Source organism: Crotalus tigris, unplaced genomic scaffold, assembly GCF_016545835.1.
Source record: "Crotalus tigris isolate CLP2741 ecotype Arizona unplaced genomic scaffold, ASM1654583v1 scf7180000021643.52994198:917841, whole genome shotgun sequence".
Taxonomy (NCBI): domain Eukaryota; kingdom Metazoa; phylum Chordata; class Lepidosauria; order Squamata; family Viperidae; genus Crotalus; species Crotalus tigris.
Genome location: NW_024098611.1, coordinates 677501 through 691971, shown reverse-complemented (window position 1 = coordinate 691971; position 14471 = coordinate 677501). Strand labels below are relative to the sequence as shown.

At 49.7% G+C, this 14471-nt stretch overlaps 1 protein-coding gene across 3 annotated transcripts in view; it reads right to left on the bottom strand.

The window, feature by feature from the left end:
• Positions 1-14471, bottom strand: part of DNMT3B (DNA methyltransferase 3 beta) — a 38260-nt gene that overhangs the window by 7686 nt on the left and 16103 nt on the right. For 2 of the 3 annotated variants that reach the window (XM_039318904.1, XM_039318906.1), the window contains exons 10-18: positions 13408-13487; positions 12961-13073; positions 11839-12022; positions 9267-9351; positions 6401-6546; positions 4120-4210; positions 3868-4016; positions 1315-1400; positions 37-106 (exon numbers count right to left, since the gene is read on the bottom strand). In XM_039318904.1, coding sequence (XP_039174838.1) covers positions 37-106; positions 1315-1400; positions 3868-4016; positions 4120-4210; positions 6401-6546; positions 9267-9351; positions 11839-12022; positions 12961-13073; positions 13408-13487 — 1004 coding nt within the window. The remainder of the gene's footprint in view (positions 1-36; positions 107-1314; positions 1401-3867; positions 4017-4119; positions 4211-6400; positions 6547-9266; positions 9352-11838; positions 12023-12960; positions 13074-13407; positions 13488-14471) is intronic. The other variant, XM_039318905.1, reaches the window with a different exon arrangement.

Genomic DNA, 14471 nt, shown 5'->3' with positions numbered 1-14471 from the left:
ATGCCAGAAAAGAAAAACTGGGGACATCGTGGTTACCTTCGCTGTCCGACTGTACTCCAGGCAATCCTGAAGCTCCAGCTTGTCTCCCTTGGAGGCCACCAAAGGCCTGCAAAGAGAAAAGATTGACAGAACCTCTGCCATCCAGCGCCCCCCCCCATGCCTTCCCAAAGCCATGCTACTTAAAGTTTGCAGGGTGCAGGGAAGTCTCCCCCCAGGAAAGCAGATCACAAGATACGGATAGAGGAGAGAGCGTTTGTGGCTCAGGGCCGAAATGAGGGGTCCTGGGTAGTCTCTGAGCCAAGTGGTTTCAAGACATCTCATGACCTAGCTAGGGAATGTCATCAGTGCTACAAGGGAGGAGGAGGAGGAGGAGGAGGAGGAGGAGGAGGATTGTGGGGTCCCTGGTGCTCTTTGAGCTTGGTTGTTTTCTTGTAGACATTTCATGACCCAACTGAGGAACATTATCAGTGCTAGAAGGGAGGGGGGTTTGTGGAGAGGAGAGGAAGAGGAGGAGGAGGAGGAGGAGGAGGAGGAGGAGGAGGAGGAGGAGGATTGTGGGGTCCCTGGTGCTCTTTGAGCTTGGTTGTTTTCTTGTAGACATTTCATGACTCAACTGGGGAACATTATCAGTGCTAGAAGGGAGGGGGGATTGCAGAGTGGAAGAGGAGGAGGAGGAGAAGGAGGAGGAAGAGGAGGAGGAGGAGGAGGACGACGACGACTGTGGGGTCCCTGGTGTTCTTTGAGCTTGGTGGTTTTCTCGCAGATGTTTCATGGCCCAACTAGGTAACGTCATCAGTGGTAGAAGGGAGAGGAGGAGGAGGATTGTAGATTCCTTGGTGCTCTCTAAGCTTCTCCTCCTCCTCCTCTTCCTCCTCCTCCACTCCACAAACCACCATTCTAGCACTGATGATATTACCTAGATGGGTCATGAAATGTCTGCAAGAAAACCACCAGGCTCAGAGACCACCCAGGACCCCTCAGACCAAAAGATACACACACACACACACACACACACACAGGGGGGCATCAATAGGAGGATCCTCCTTTGCCCAGAAGAACGACAAAGGGGACCCCTTGGCTGAGGGAAGTACCCGAATACGCATCACGAGCATCCTGGACATTTTTGTTCGTGCCCAGCTTGGGAAGCCATTTTGTGCGTGTGCACGATGACGTCGCTTTCCCGAAAGGGAGCCCGCTCTCTTTCCACCTGGCAGGCGTACAACGTACACCCCAGCCTCCCCCATCTTCTAGGGATCGCACGGAGCAGGTTGCCAAGGCAGGTCGAGGGCCGTGGGATGCCAACTTTTCTCTTACCTCTTCATCCCTGGCAGGTTGCCCCAAAAATATCTGGCTCTGTGTGCAGCGGAGACCTTGATAGCATCGATCATCACCGGGTTGCACTGCGGAGAAACGGAAAGGAGTTAGCCGGGGGGGGGGGGATCCCCAGTCCCAGCACGGAGGGTGCTACAGAGTTGGATCATGAAAGGTCTGCAAGAAAACAGCCAAGCCCAGAAAACACCAAGGACCCACAGTCCTCCTCCCCCTCCCCCTCCCCCTCCCCCTCCCCCTCCTCCTCCTCCTCCTCCACAAACACCACTCCCTCTGCCCACAGCCGGGAGTTCAATTCTGACTAGTCCTCCTCCTCCTCTTCTTTTCTTCTTTCTTTTCTTTTCCACAACCCCCCCCCCTTCTAGCACTGATGCTGCTACCTACTGGTGCAATGAAACATCTGCAAAAAAGCAGCCCAGCTCAGAGAGATCCAAGGTCCTCACAGCTTTCTCCTCCTCACAACCCCCCTAACACTGATGATGTTCCCCAGTTGGGTAACAAAATGTCTGCAAGCAAACCACCAAACTCAGAGAGCACCAAGGATCCCACAGTCCTCCTCCACCTCTTCCTCCCTTCTAGCACTGATGATGTTCCCTAGTTGGGTCATGAAACATCTGCAAGGAAACCACCAAGCTCAGAGAGCACTAAGGACCCCACAGCCCTCCTCCTCCTCCTCCTCCTCCTCCTCCTCCTCCTCCTCCTCCTCCTCCTCCTCCTCCTCCTCCTCCTCCTCCTCCTCCTCCTCCTTTATGCCAACTCCATGCCCTTCTAGCACTGATGACATTCCCTAGTTGGGAAACTGCCAGAAAACCACCACGCTCAGAGAGCACAAAGGAACCCCACAGTCTTCCTCCTCCTCCTCTTCCTCCTCCTCCTCCTCCTCCCGCAAGCCCCCCTCCCTTCTCGCATTGACGCTCCATAGTTGGGTCATGAAACATCTCCAAGAAAACAACCAAACTCAGAGAGCACCAAGGACCCCACGGTTCTCCTCCTCCATCTCTCTTCTAGCACTGATGCTGTGCCCTAGTTGGGTCATGAAATGTCCACAAGAAAACCACCCAGTTCAGAGAGTGCCAAGGACCCCACATTCTTTCTCTTTCTCTTCCTCCTCCTGCCTGCAAACCCCACTCCCTTCTAGCACTGATGATGTTCCCTAGTTGGGTCATGAAACGTCTCCAAGAAAACAACTAAACTCAAGAGAGTACCAAGGACCACACAGTTGTCCTCCTCCTCTCCACAAACTCCACTCCCTTCTACCACTGATGATATTACGTAGTCAAGTAATGAAAACACTCAACCTCAGAAAACACCGAGGCCCCCCCCTCCCCAAAATCCACAAAGATTGGCAGGAAGACCCCCTCCCCAAAATCCACAAAGATTGGCAGGAAGAGCTGGGCACAATGGCCTAAAGCAGCCTTTCTCAACCTCCCACGTTGGCCCAGCCAAGGAGTGGCTGATGTTTCAGTCTCCTCCCGTTGTCTCTCAGCTGCCACGAACTCTTAAGAGTTCAGGGCAGCCCCTCAAAGCCCCCCTTCCCTTGGTCTCTGAGTGTCATGGTTCCCACAGATGAAACTCTTCCAAGAACTTCAAGGCATTGTTTACCTTAAAGAATCTTTATTCGAGTAGCATAGCATCGGCACTAACACAATCGAAGCCAAAATCTGGATTCCCCTCCCTTGAGCGCATAGTATCAAAGCACAATTCCCTCCTCCAATTAAAAGGCATAAATCACATTCTCCCATTAGCTTGAAATGCAGGCCTTCCCTCCAGTCCTCCAGTCTGCCAATTCTTATCAGCTCTTATTTCATGAAGCTTGGCTCATACCCTACGTCCAGTATTATTATGTCTATCTAAACCAGTGGTTCTCAACCTGTGGGTCGGGACCCATTTGGGATCGAACGACCATTTCATGGGTGCCGCCAAACAACGCAGTCCACCATTTTTTTCTCCCTTTTCCTTAGCTGTGCTCCTCCCTTTTATTCTATTGGCTTTTGAAAGCCAATAGAATAGACTCTCTTGAATAGAGTCTAATTCTATTGGCTTTCCAAAGCCAATAGGAATTGTCCAGGCTGTCTCTGCCCTGCTGAGTCCGCCAAAAGTCCCATTCTGCAAACAGTGCTGCACCAGTTGAGTAGTCCTCGACTTACGACCGGTTGAGTAGTCCTCAACTTACGACTGGTTGGGGGTCGCGGCATTAAAAGGTTGAGAACCACTGATCTAAACTCTCCTGCACAATCCTTCCCCCACCCAGCATCATCTAACTCAGTGGTTCTCAACCTGTGGGTCGGGACCCCATTTGGGGTCGAACAACCATTTCACGGGGGTTGCCAAACAAGGCTGTCCGCCATTTTTTCCCCCTTTTCTTTGGCCACACCCCTGGCACCCGGTGATGTATAAATAGTTGGGGGTCACCACAACATGGGGAACTGTATTATGGGGTCACGGCATTAGAAAGGTTGAGAACCACTGATCTAACTCGTCAAAGCAAAAACATCCGATGTTAGCAGCGTTGACACTAGACCCTGCCGCAGCTTTTACCTCCAGGAACCGGGAGATGTCCCTCTTGTCGTTGACCCGCATGGACACCACGTTTTCGAAGAGCCAGAAGAACGGACGGTCTTCTCCAACCTTGGGGCGGGTGTAGTTCAGAAGGTGGTAGAACTCAAAGAACAGGCGGCCGGTCCCTTCTGCCAGCCGGAAGGGAGGAGAGAGGAGGGGGTCAGGGAGAGCTCAGCGCCACGGATCCGCCCAAAGCCAACTCGAACACGGACCTCGGACGGCTCAGCTTACCATACAAACCTTTTCTGGCGGGGTTGACGATGGACAGGTCGTTGCAGGGGCTTCCGCCGATCACCAAATCGAAAGGACCCCACTCGTCAATCTGCAAGGGAGAGCCGCTGTTAAGGGACGAGTCTCCGTCCCACGAGAGCTTGCTTCTTTTAAGTAACTAGTCCTCTTGTTGCAACTGTCACGGAGCTCGGGTTGTCGTTGCGCTCTAAATTGGGTGGCCCACGCAGCCGGCCCCATTTGATGACCTGTTTTGGGGGCCGTCGTTATAGGCCACGGCGATGTTGTTATGGGAAGGGTGGGTTCGATGGGGTGGGGGGCGGTTTTGCCGAAAACTGGACGTCGGTTCCAGGTTTGGGCGGAACCGTCGTAAAATGCAGACACGTGATTGCAGCAGGCTGAAGTTCCGTCATGAAACCTCTGCACGGAAGTAAGCAAGCTTCGAGAAGACCCCAGAGTCCCCCCCCCCTCCGTTTCTCCTCCTCCTCCACTCCCTTCTACCACTGATGATGTCACCTAGTTGGGTCATGAAACGTCTGCAAGAAAACCACCCAGCTCAGACAGCACCAAGGACCCTGATTTTCCTTCCTTCCTTCTTTCTTTCTTTCTTTCTTTCTTTCTTTCTTTCTTTCTTTCTTTCTTTCTTTCTTTCTTTCTTTCTCTCTCTCTCTCTCTCTCTCTTTCTTTTCCTTCCTTCTCCTCCTCCTCCTCCTGGCACTGATGCTGTCCCCTAGCTGGGTCATGAAACATCTGCAAGAAAACCACCCAGCTCAGACAGCACTGAGGACCCCACAGTCGTCCTCCTCTTCCACTCTGCAAACCCTCCTCCCTTCTAGCACTGATGTCCCCTAGTTGGATCATGAAACATCTGCAAGACAACAACCCAGCTCAGACAGCACCAAGGACCCTGATTTTCCTTCCTTCCTTCTTTCTTTCTTTCTTTCTTTCTTTCTTTCTTTCTTTCTTTCTTTCTTTCTTTCTTTCTCTCTCTCTCTCTTTCTTTTCCTTCCTTCTCCTCCTCCTCCTCCTGGCACTGATGCTGTCCCCTAGCTGGGTCATGAAACATCTGCAAGAAAACCACCCAGCTCAGACAGCACTGAGGACCCCACAGTCGTCCTCCTCTTCCACTCTGCAAACCCTCCTCCCTTCTAGCACTGATGTCCCCTAGTTGGATCATGAAACATCTGCAAGACAACAACCCAGCTCAGACAGCACCAAGGACCCTGATTTTCCTTCTTTCTTTCTTTTTCTTTCTTTCTTTCTTTCTTTCTTTCTTTTCTTTCTTTCTTTTTCTCTTTCTTTTCTTTCTCTCTCTCTTTCTTTTTTTCCTTCCTTCCTTCTCCTCCTCCTCCTCCTAGCACTGATGCTGTCCCCTAGTTGGGTCATGAAACATCTGCAAGAAAACCTCCCAGCTCAGACAGCACCAAGTTTCCTCTTCCTCCTCCTTACCCCCTTCTGCTCGTCCTCCTCCTCCTCTCCTTTTCCATGCCACAAACCCTACTCCTTCTAACACTGATGAGATTAGATAGTTTGGTCATGTAGCATCTGCAAGAAAATCACCAAGCTCAGAGTGCACCAAGGACCTCAAAGTCCTCTTCCTCCTCCTCCTCCTCTCCTGTTCCCTACACAGCCACAAGTGAATTCCACTGAAATTTTTGAGAATATTAAAGTCAACTGATTTGTTGCTACCCGTGCCTATGCGCAGAAATCTTCTCAACTCACAACTAGCACCTGCTTGGAATTAAATTAAGGTCCTTGGTGCTTGGTGGTTTTCTCATAGATGTTTCATGACCCAACTAGGGAACATCATCAGTGCTAAAAGAGAGGAGGAGGAGGAGGAGGAGGAGGAGGAGGAGGAGGAGGAGGAGGAGGAGGAGGTGGAGGAGGAGGAGGAGGAGAAAAACTTGGTTTCTTCTTGTCTGAGCTTGGTTTTCTTGCAGACGTTTCATGATCCAACTAGGGGACAGCATCAGTAGTAGTAGTAGTAGTAGTAATGGTGGAGGAGGAGGAGGAGGGGAACGGGGTTCTTGGTGCTGTCTGAGCTTGGTGGTTTCCTTGCAGATATTTCATGACCCAAACTAGGTAACACCATCAGTGCAAATAAGGATCCATGGAAATAAGAGTCTGTGGAAATCCAGAATGAACAGACTTAGTCCGCTTGTGGCCACGAAAGGATTCTAGGCTGGTCCCTCTTTTGACTCCACCCCTCATGTTCTTCCCTCTCCCCTCCTACAATAACCCACCACCTTTCTGCCTTTTGAACCCAGAACATCGGATTCCTTACGTGTCTCTTGGTTATGTTCCTCACGTCATGCACGTATCGGATGTTTCCTTCATGCCGCACAGTCCCCACCGAGATGGAGTCCTCGCAGATCTCGGAAGCGATGTATTTCTCCACTTGGATGCCCAGATCCCGCAGGACCAGGTAACCTAGGAAGGCAGAAAGGCCTGAGTGAGAAAAGGAGGATTCACCGAGAGGGATCAGCAAGGACCCGCTGAGGAGCATCCGGCCCGGGAAGTATCCACCTCCTACAGTGGGAAAAGGAATCCGCAACCTTCCCATTCTTGTGAAAAACCTGTAATATTTGTGCCCATACGATGCCACAAAAGGATTTTTCCAGCACCCCTGTAGCTGGGAGGAAACATACAGGCAGTCCTCGACTTGCGACAATTTCCATCGCTAACAAGACCGCCGCTAAGTGAGTTTTGTCCCGTTTTACGACCTTTCTCGCCAGCGCGGTGCAGGGTATCCCTGCAGTTGTTCAGTTAGTGACCCGGTCGTTAAGCGAATCTGTCTTCCCCATTGACTCGGCTTGTCAGAAGGTCCCAAAAGGAGATCGTGTGACACACACACACACCCCGGGACGTTGCAAACCGTCATAAAGACGAGTCAGTTGCCAAGCGTCCGAATTTTGGTCCCGTGACCACGGGGATGTTGCAACGGTCACGCGCGTGAAAGAGTCACAACTCGCTTTTTTCGATGTTCTCACCACTGGGAAGCGTCACTAAACGAATGATTGCAAGCCGAGAATTACCTCTACGTGCCAGGTGGACGGACAGCCAACCGGGTGTAGTGAGTTACAGGAAGGAAAAATGTGTGGTTGATAAAAGAAGGAAGGAGAGGCCATATGCAATATACAGATTGGCTTTACAGAAGGAAGCTGAATTTTGCCCAATTCTGTGCTAAGACAGAAAGATTGTGGAGAAGAGCTGCCCTTGGGTAGAAATGACGGTGGGTCTTGCCGTCCTCCTCACAGTGGCTTCACGGGGTAGAAGTAGCACGTTCCTCCAAGTTTTACAATCCTAGTTGCCTGAAGGCATCATTGCTAAGGGAACCTTTATTTAGCATAGGGCAACAATGGGGGGGAAGCACATTACAATTACATTCTCAATGAGCAAATATAATATATATGTCTGTGTATTAATAATAATAATAATAATAATAATAATAATAATAATAATAATAATAATAATAATAATAGGATACCTATAATACCATCAAACATCCACATCTGCCTATCCCAGGTCCTGGGTAAGGACTCGATAGGTAGACAAAGTGCCAAATCCAGTCTGAACATCTGGCTGACTGTGCGATGATCAACAATAATAATAATTATTATTATTATTATTAAGACTATGGCAAAAGCAAGCAAGGGTAGTACCAATAGTCATAGGCTCCTTGGGTGCAATCCCAAAACAACTGGAGCACCACTTGAACACCATTGGCATTGACAAATTCGCTATTAGTCAATTGCAAAAGGCGGCCTTATTAGGAACTGCTTCCATCCTCCGACGATATCTGTAATACCATCAAACATCCACATCTGCCTATCCCAGGTCCTGGGTAAGGACTCGATAGGTAGACGGCATGCCAAATCCAGTCTGAACATCTGGCTGACTGTGCGATGATCGATAGCATAATAATGATGATGATGATAATGTGGCAAAGGCAAGCAAGGGTAGTACCAATAGTAATAGGTGCCTTGGGTGCAATCCCAAAAGAACTGGAGCACCACTTGGACACCATCATTGGCATCGACAGATTCGCCATTGGTCAATTGCAAAAGGCGGCCTTGCTAGGAACTGCTTAGTTTCCATCCGTTGCTTCTAGTTCTGCCTTCAGGGGCTTTGTATAATAGATTCATCCCCTTCTTCTTTGTGGGAACCCCTGAGATATTGGAAGACTGCTATCAGGTCATTCCTTATAAGTTTGCAGGAATTGGGTATGGCCAGTCTAGAGAAAAGAAGGACTGGGGAATGACATGACAGCAGCCTTCCAATATCTCAGAGGCTGCCCCAAAGAAGAGGGAGTCAAGCTATTCTCCAAAGCCCCTGAAGGCAGGACAAGAAGCAAGGGATGGAAACTAACCAAGGAGAGAAGCAACCTGGAATTAAAGAGAAACTTCCTGACAGTCAGAACAATTAACCAGTGGAACAACCTGCCTCCAGAAGTTGTGAATTCTCCAACACTGGAAGTTTTTAAGAAGAGACTGAACATCCATTTCTCCAACATGGTCTAGGGCAGTGGTTCTCAACCTGTGGGTCAGGACCCCATTTGGGGTCGAACAACCATTTCACGGGGGTAGCCAAACAACGCAGTCCGCCATTTTCCCCCCTTTTCCTTAGCTGTGCTACTCCCTCTTATTCTACTGGCTTTTCAAAGCCAATAGAATAGAATCTCTTGAATAGAGTCTAATTCTATTGGCTTTCAAAAGCCAATAGGAATTGTCCAGGCTGTCTCTGCCCTGCTGAGCCCGCCAAAAGTCCCATTCTGCAAACGGTGCTGCACCAGTTGAGTAGACTTACGATCGGTTGGGGGTCGCGGCATTAAAAAAGTTGAGAACCACTGGTATAGGGTTTCCTGACTGAGCAGGAGGTTGGACTAAATGACCTCCAAGGTCCCTTCCAACTTTATCATCATCATCATCATCTTAACCACTGGCTCTTCCCAACCTAATTGCTTTCTCCACTGAATCCCCTTGCATGACATGGCCAAAATAAATGAGTTTTGGGGATTTTGGCCTCCCAGTGTTGTGTCTGGGACTGCTGGAATTGAATTCCCTGTCTGGGGAGCATTCAACGGCCTCTCTCTCTTCGTGACCTCCCAGCCTACCTGGGCATTCATCCATTAGACCTGAACAAGCTCTCACCTGTGGCGATGCCATCAAAAAGAGACAGCACGCGGATGGCCTTCCGTTTCGCGGCGGGAATGGCAGGGTAGATTTTGGGCACCTCCTGTGATAGGATGAGATTGGGGGGGGGGGAATAAAGCATGTGGGAGACACACACAAACCCACACCAGTAAGTGTGTCAGTTTATCACCACCATAGTTAGCTTTCTGTCGCATTTCTTGCCTTCAATGATGCTGCTCTGATTCAGGGGGCAAATTTAATACAGGCAGTCCTCAGATTACAACCATATCTGAGCCACAATCCTGACACACACACACACACACACACACACACACACACACACACACACACACACACACACAAACCAGATATAGGTATTCCTTCCTAATAAAGGCGAATATTTGTAGCTCAAGATTGACATGAGGGGTCCTTGGTGCTCTCTGAGCTTGTTTGCTTGCACACGTTTCATGACCCGACTAGGGAACACCATCAGTGCTAGAAGGGGGGGAGGAGGAGGAGGAGGAGAGGAGAAAGAGAAAGAGAAAGAGAAAAAGAGAATGAAAGAGAAAGAGAACTGTGGGGTCCTTGATGCTCTGAGCTTGTCTTGTTTTCTTGCAGACGTTTCATGACCTGACTAGGGAACACCATCAGTGTTAGAAGGGAGAAGGAGAAAGAGAAGGAGAAGGAGGAGAAGAAGAAGGAGAAAGAGAAGGAGAAAAAGAGAATGAAAGAGAAGGAGAAAGAGAAAGAGAGAGAGAACTGTGGGGTTCTTGATGCTCTCTGAGCTTGTCTTGTTTTCTTGCAGACGTTTCATGACCCCACTAGGAAACACCATCAGTGTTAGAAGGGAGAAGGAGGAGGAGGAGGAGAAGGAGAAGGAGAGAAAGAGAAAGAAAGAGAAGGAGAACTGTGGAGTTCTTGATGCTCTCTGAGCTTGTCTTGTTTTCTTGCAAACGTTTCATGACCCAATTAGGGAACATCATCAGTGCGAGGAAGAGGAGGAGGAGAATTGCTCTCTGAGCTTGCCTGTTTTCTTGCAGACACTTCATGACCCAAACTAGGGAGCATCATCAGTGCTAGTAAGGAGTGCTGTTGGCTCCAGAGGTTCTCAACTTTGGCAACTTTAAGACTTGTGGACTTCAACTCCCAGAATTCCTCAGCCAGCTTTGCTGGCTGAGGAATTCTGGGAGTTGAAGTCCACAAGTCTTAAAGTTGCCAAGGTTGAGAACCCCTGGCTTAGACTCTAGTGGCTTCCCCTGTCAGTGTTGACAGAAACATCTGCAAAAAAAAAAACAGGCAATCTCAGAGAGCACCAAGGACCCCCTCAGGTAGTCCCTGACTTACAGCCATTCATTTAGTGAAGGGTTCCTTCCACGCCCATTTAAAAACAGCCCTGTCAGCAGTTCCAAGAAGGCTCCAGACCCATTTGCAGATAAACCCCCACGTTGCCTCAATGACTCTCAGGAAGAGTACCAATGAGCAGGTGACTGTGAAGGAATGCAAACCCTTCCCTCCTCCACCATTCAGTCAGAACTACAGAAGCTTCTCGGATGAGAAGAAAAACATCTTAAGGTAAAACAAAGTCCAGTTGCCTTTGGAAAAAGCACTTTGGGGATTGATGTTGTACAAAATTTCTCCAACAAGTAATCAATTTATTCCTCAAGAGGCAGGGTGAAGACAATCCCTTATGATTTCCTGGTTGGATTTTGTGATGGACTTTGTTCGGATGCAAGGGTTGGCAACCTTGGCTCTTTTATGACTCGTGGACTCCAACTCCTGGAATTCCTGAGCCAGCATGGGGGAACTATGGCCCCCTCATGACTGGTGGACTTCAACTCCCAGAATTCCTGAGCCAGCATGGGGGAACTATGGCCCTTTCATGACTCGTGGACTTCAACTCCCAGAATTCCTGAGCCAGCATGGGGGAACTATGGCCCCTTCATGGCCTGTGGACTTCAACTCCCAGAATTCCTGAGCCAGCATGAGGGAACTATGGACCCTTCATGACTTGTAGACTTCAACTCCCAGAATTCCTGAGCCAGCATGAGGGAACTATGGCCCCCTTCATGAGTCGTGGACTTCAACTCCCAGAATTCCTGAGTCAGCATGGGGAACTATGGCCCCTTCATGACTGGTGGATTCAACTCCCAGAATTCCTAAGCCAGCATGGGGGAACTATGGCCCCTTCATGACTGGTGGACTTCAACTCCCAGAATTCCTGAGCCAGCATGAGAGAACTATGGCCCCTTCATGGCTTGTGGACTTCAACTCCCAGAATTCCTGAGTCAGCATGGGGAACTATGGCCCCTTCATGAGTCGTGGACTTCAACTCCCAGAATTACTGAGTCAGCCACACTGAGGGGAAAGGGAGAGGTTTCCAAGCTGAGCCATGGTAGCCGAGGAATTCTGGGAGTTGAAGTCCACCAGTCATAAAAGAGCCAAGGTTGCCTACCTCTGCAGTCTGATGTGTTGACTTTCTGGAAAAGCTGGCGGGGGGGGGGGAACAGCCTGTTTTCTATGGCTGGAGGGGGGGCAGCTGAGCTTATCTCTCGCCCCCACCCCCAAAAAATGTCTCCCTCCCCTTCCTTACGTATTCTTGCCCTTCCTCGCTGGTGAAAAACTCCTTCAGGCGCGTGGTCCAATCCTGCCGTCGCAGCAGGACGCCGTAGCGCTGTTGCGGCCGACAGACGTAGCACTTCCAGGGCTCTTCCTTTCGGGCAGCCTCGGCCGTGCCCCGTCCCACCAGGGTGTTCAGGCAGTCCACGCAAAAGCAGCTGCAACACAGGGGAGGAATCTGAGAAGCCACCGAAAGGCCATCGCCCCCATTGCACAAGCACAGCAGTCCTCGACTTACGGCAACAATGGAGCCCCAGATAGTCCCTTGCTAAGTGAGACCGTTGTTAAGTGAGCTTTGACCCGTTTTACAACGTTTCTTGCCACTGTTGCTAAGTGAGTCCCTGCAGTGGTGAAGTTAGTAACATGGTTGTGAAGTGAATCTGAATTCACCCATTGACCTGGCTTGTCAGAAGAAAGAAAGAGAGAGAGAAAGAGAGAGAAAAGAGGGAGGGAGAGAGGGAGGGAGGGAGGGAGGAAGGAAAAGAAGGAAGGAAGGAGGAGGGAGGGAAGAAGAGAAAGAAAGAAAGAAAGAAAGAAAGAAAGAAAGAAAGAAGGAGGAAGAAAAAGAAAGAGGAAGGAAGGAAAAAAGAAAGAAAGAAAGAAAGAAAGAAAGAAAGAAAGAAAGAAAGAAAGGAAGAAAGGAAGAAAGGAAGGAGGGTAGAAGGAAGGAGGGTGGAAGGAAGAGAAAGAAAGAAAAAGTTGAGAGAGGGATGGAGGGAAGAGGGAGAGAGGAAGAAAGAAAGAAAGAAAGAAAGAAAGAAAGAAAGAAAGAAAGAAAGAAAGAAAGAAAGAAAGAAAGGAGGATAGAAGGAAGGAGGGTGGAAGGAAGAGAAAGAAAGAAAGAGTCGAGAGAGGGATGGAGGGAAGAGGGAGAGAGAAAGAAAGAAAGAAAGAAAGAAAGAAAGAAAGAAAGAAAGAAAGAAAGAAAGAAAGAAAGGAGGATAGAAGGAAGGAGGGTGGAAGGAAGAGAAAGAAAGAAAGAGTCGAGAGAGGGATGGAGGGAAGAGGGAGAGAGGAAGAAAGAAAGAAAGAAAGAAAGAAAGAAAGAAAGAAAGAAAGAAAGAAAGAAAGAAAGAAAGAAAGGACAATGGCCCACCTGAAGCAGCTGGCACTGTCGCAGAGTAGTAACTCGTTTCCTTCACAACAGATGGTGCAGTAGGTCTGGTACCCGTCTTCATCATACATGTAAAAAAACTCCAGGAACCGATCCTAGAAGACCAACAGACCCCCCCCTCGTGTCATAAGCGTGGCATCCACCTTTTGCCCAGGTCTACATGTGGCACTGCAAACCAGTCTTCCCTATCTGAGGCGGGCAGCAAAGTAGACTGAAATAACAAACCAGCACGCGGCAGGATGCTAGTCCCTGTGCTTTTAAAAGCTGAGCAGGTCCTCGGTTTTTCAGAATTTTCCTGCTGAAAAAGCATCAGCATCCTACTGAGGTGAACTGCGACGAAAGGAAGCAGCCCGGCCCTGCCTTGGCCTAGCGAAAGGATTTACCTGATGCCAGGTGAAAGCAGTCTTGCCCGCCCCGTGCCCAACTCACCTGGCAGGTACGGCAAAGTCCCCCTTCGAACAGCGGGTGGAAAGTGACCGTGTTCTTCTTCCCACAGGACAGGCAGCTGTCTGTTCGAAAGAGTTCAGGATAGACTCCCCTATAAACAATCCTATAGACCAGTGGTTCTCAACCTTTTTAATGCCGCGACTCCCAACCGGTCGTAAGTCGAGGACTATTCAACTGGTGCAGCACCGTTTGCAGAATGGGACTTTTGGCGGGCTCAGCAGGGCAGAGACAGCCTGGACCATTCCTATTGGCTTTTGAAAGCCAATAGAATTAGACTCTATTCAAGAGAGTCTCTTCTATTGGCTTTCAAAAGCCAATAGACTAAAAGGGAGTAGCACAGCTAAGGAAAAGGGGGAAAAATGGCGGACTGCGTTGTTTGGCGACCCCCGTGGCCCAAAGTCACACAGCTGGGTTTCATGACTACGATGGAACTAGAACTCATCGTCGCCTGGTGATGGCCCAAAGTCACACAGCCGGCTTCCATGTCTAAGACTGTTGCAGCATCTCCTGTGGTCACGTGATCAAAATTCAGACACTTGGCAACCGACTCATGTTTATGACGGTCGCCGTGTCCCCCGGGATCACGTGATCCCCTTTTGCAACCTTCTGACAAGCAAAGTCAATGGGGAAACCGGATTCACTTAACAACCGGGGTAGGCAAGCTCGGCTCTTTTATGACTCGTGGACTTCAACTCCCAGAATTCCTGAGCCAGCCACGCTGAGGGCAAAGGGAGAGGTTTCCAAGCTGAGCCATGCTGGCTCGGGAATTCTGGGAGTTGAAGTCCGCAAGTCATGAAGGAGCCAAGGTGGCCTATCCCTGAAGTAGACCTACCCGATTCCAGCAACCGTTCCTTATATGTTTTAGCCTCCAGTGCCCTGATCATCTTTGTGGCTCTTCTCTGCACTCTTTCTAGAGCAGTGGTTCTCAACCTTTTTAATACCGTGACCCCCAACCGGTCGTAAGTCGAGGACTACTCAACTGGTGCAGCATCGTTTGCAGAATGGGACTTTTGGTAGGCTCAGCAGGGCAGAGACAGCTGGACAAT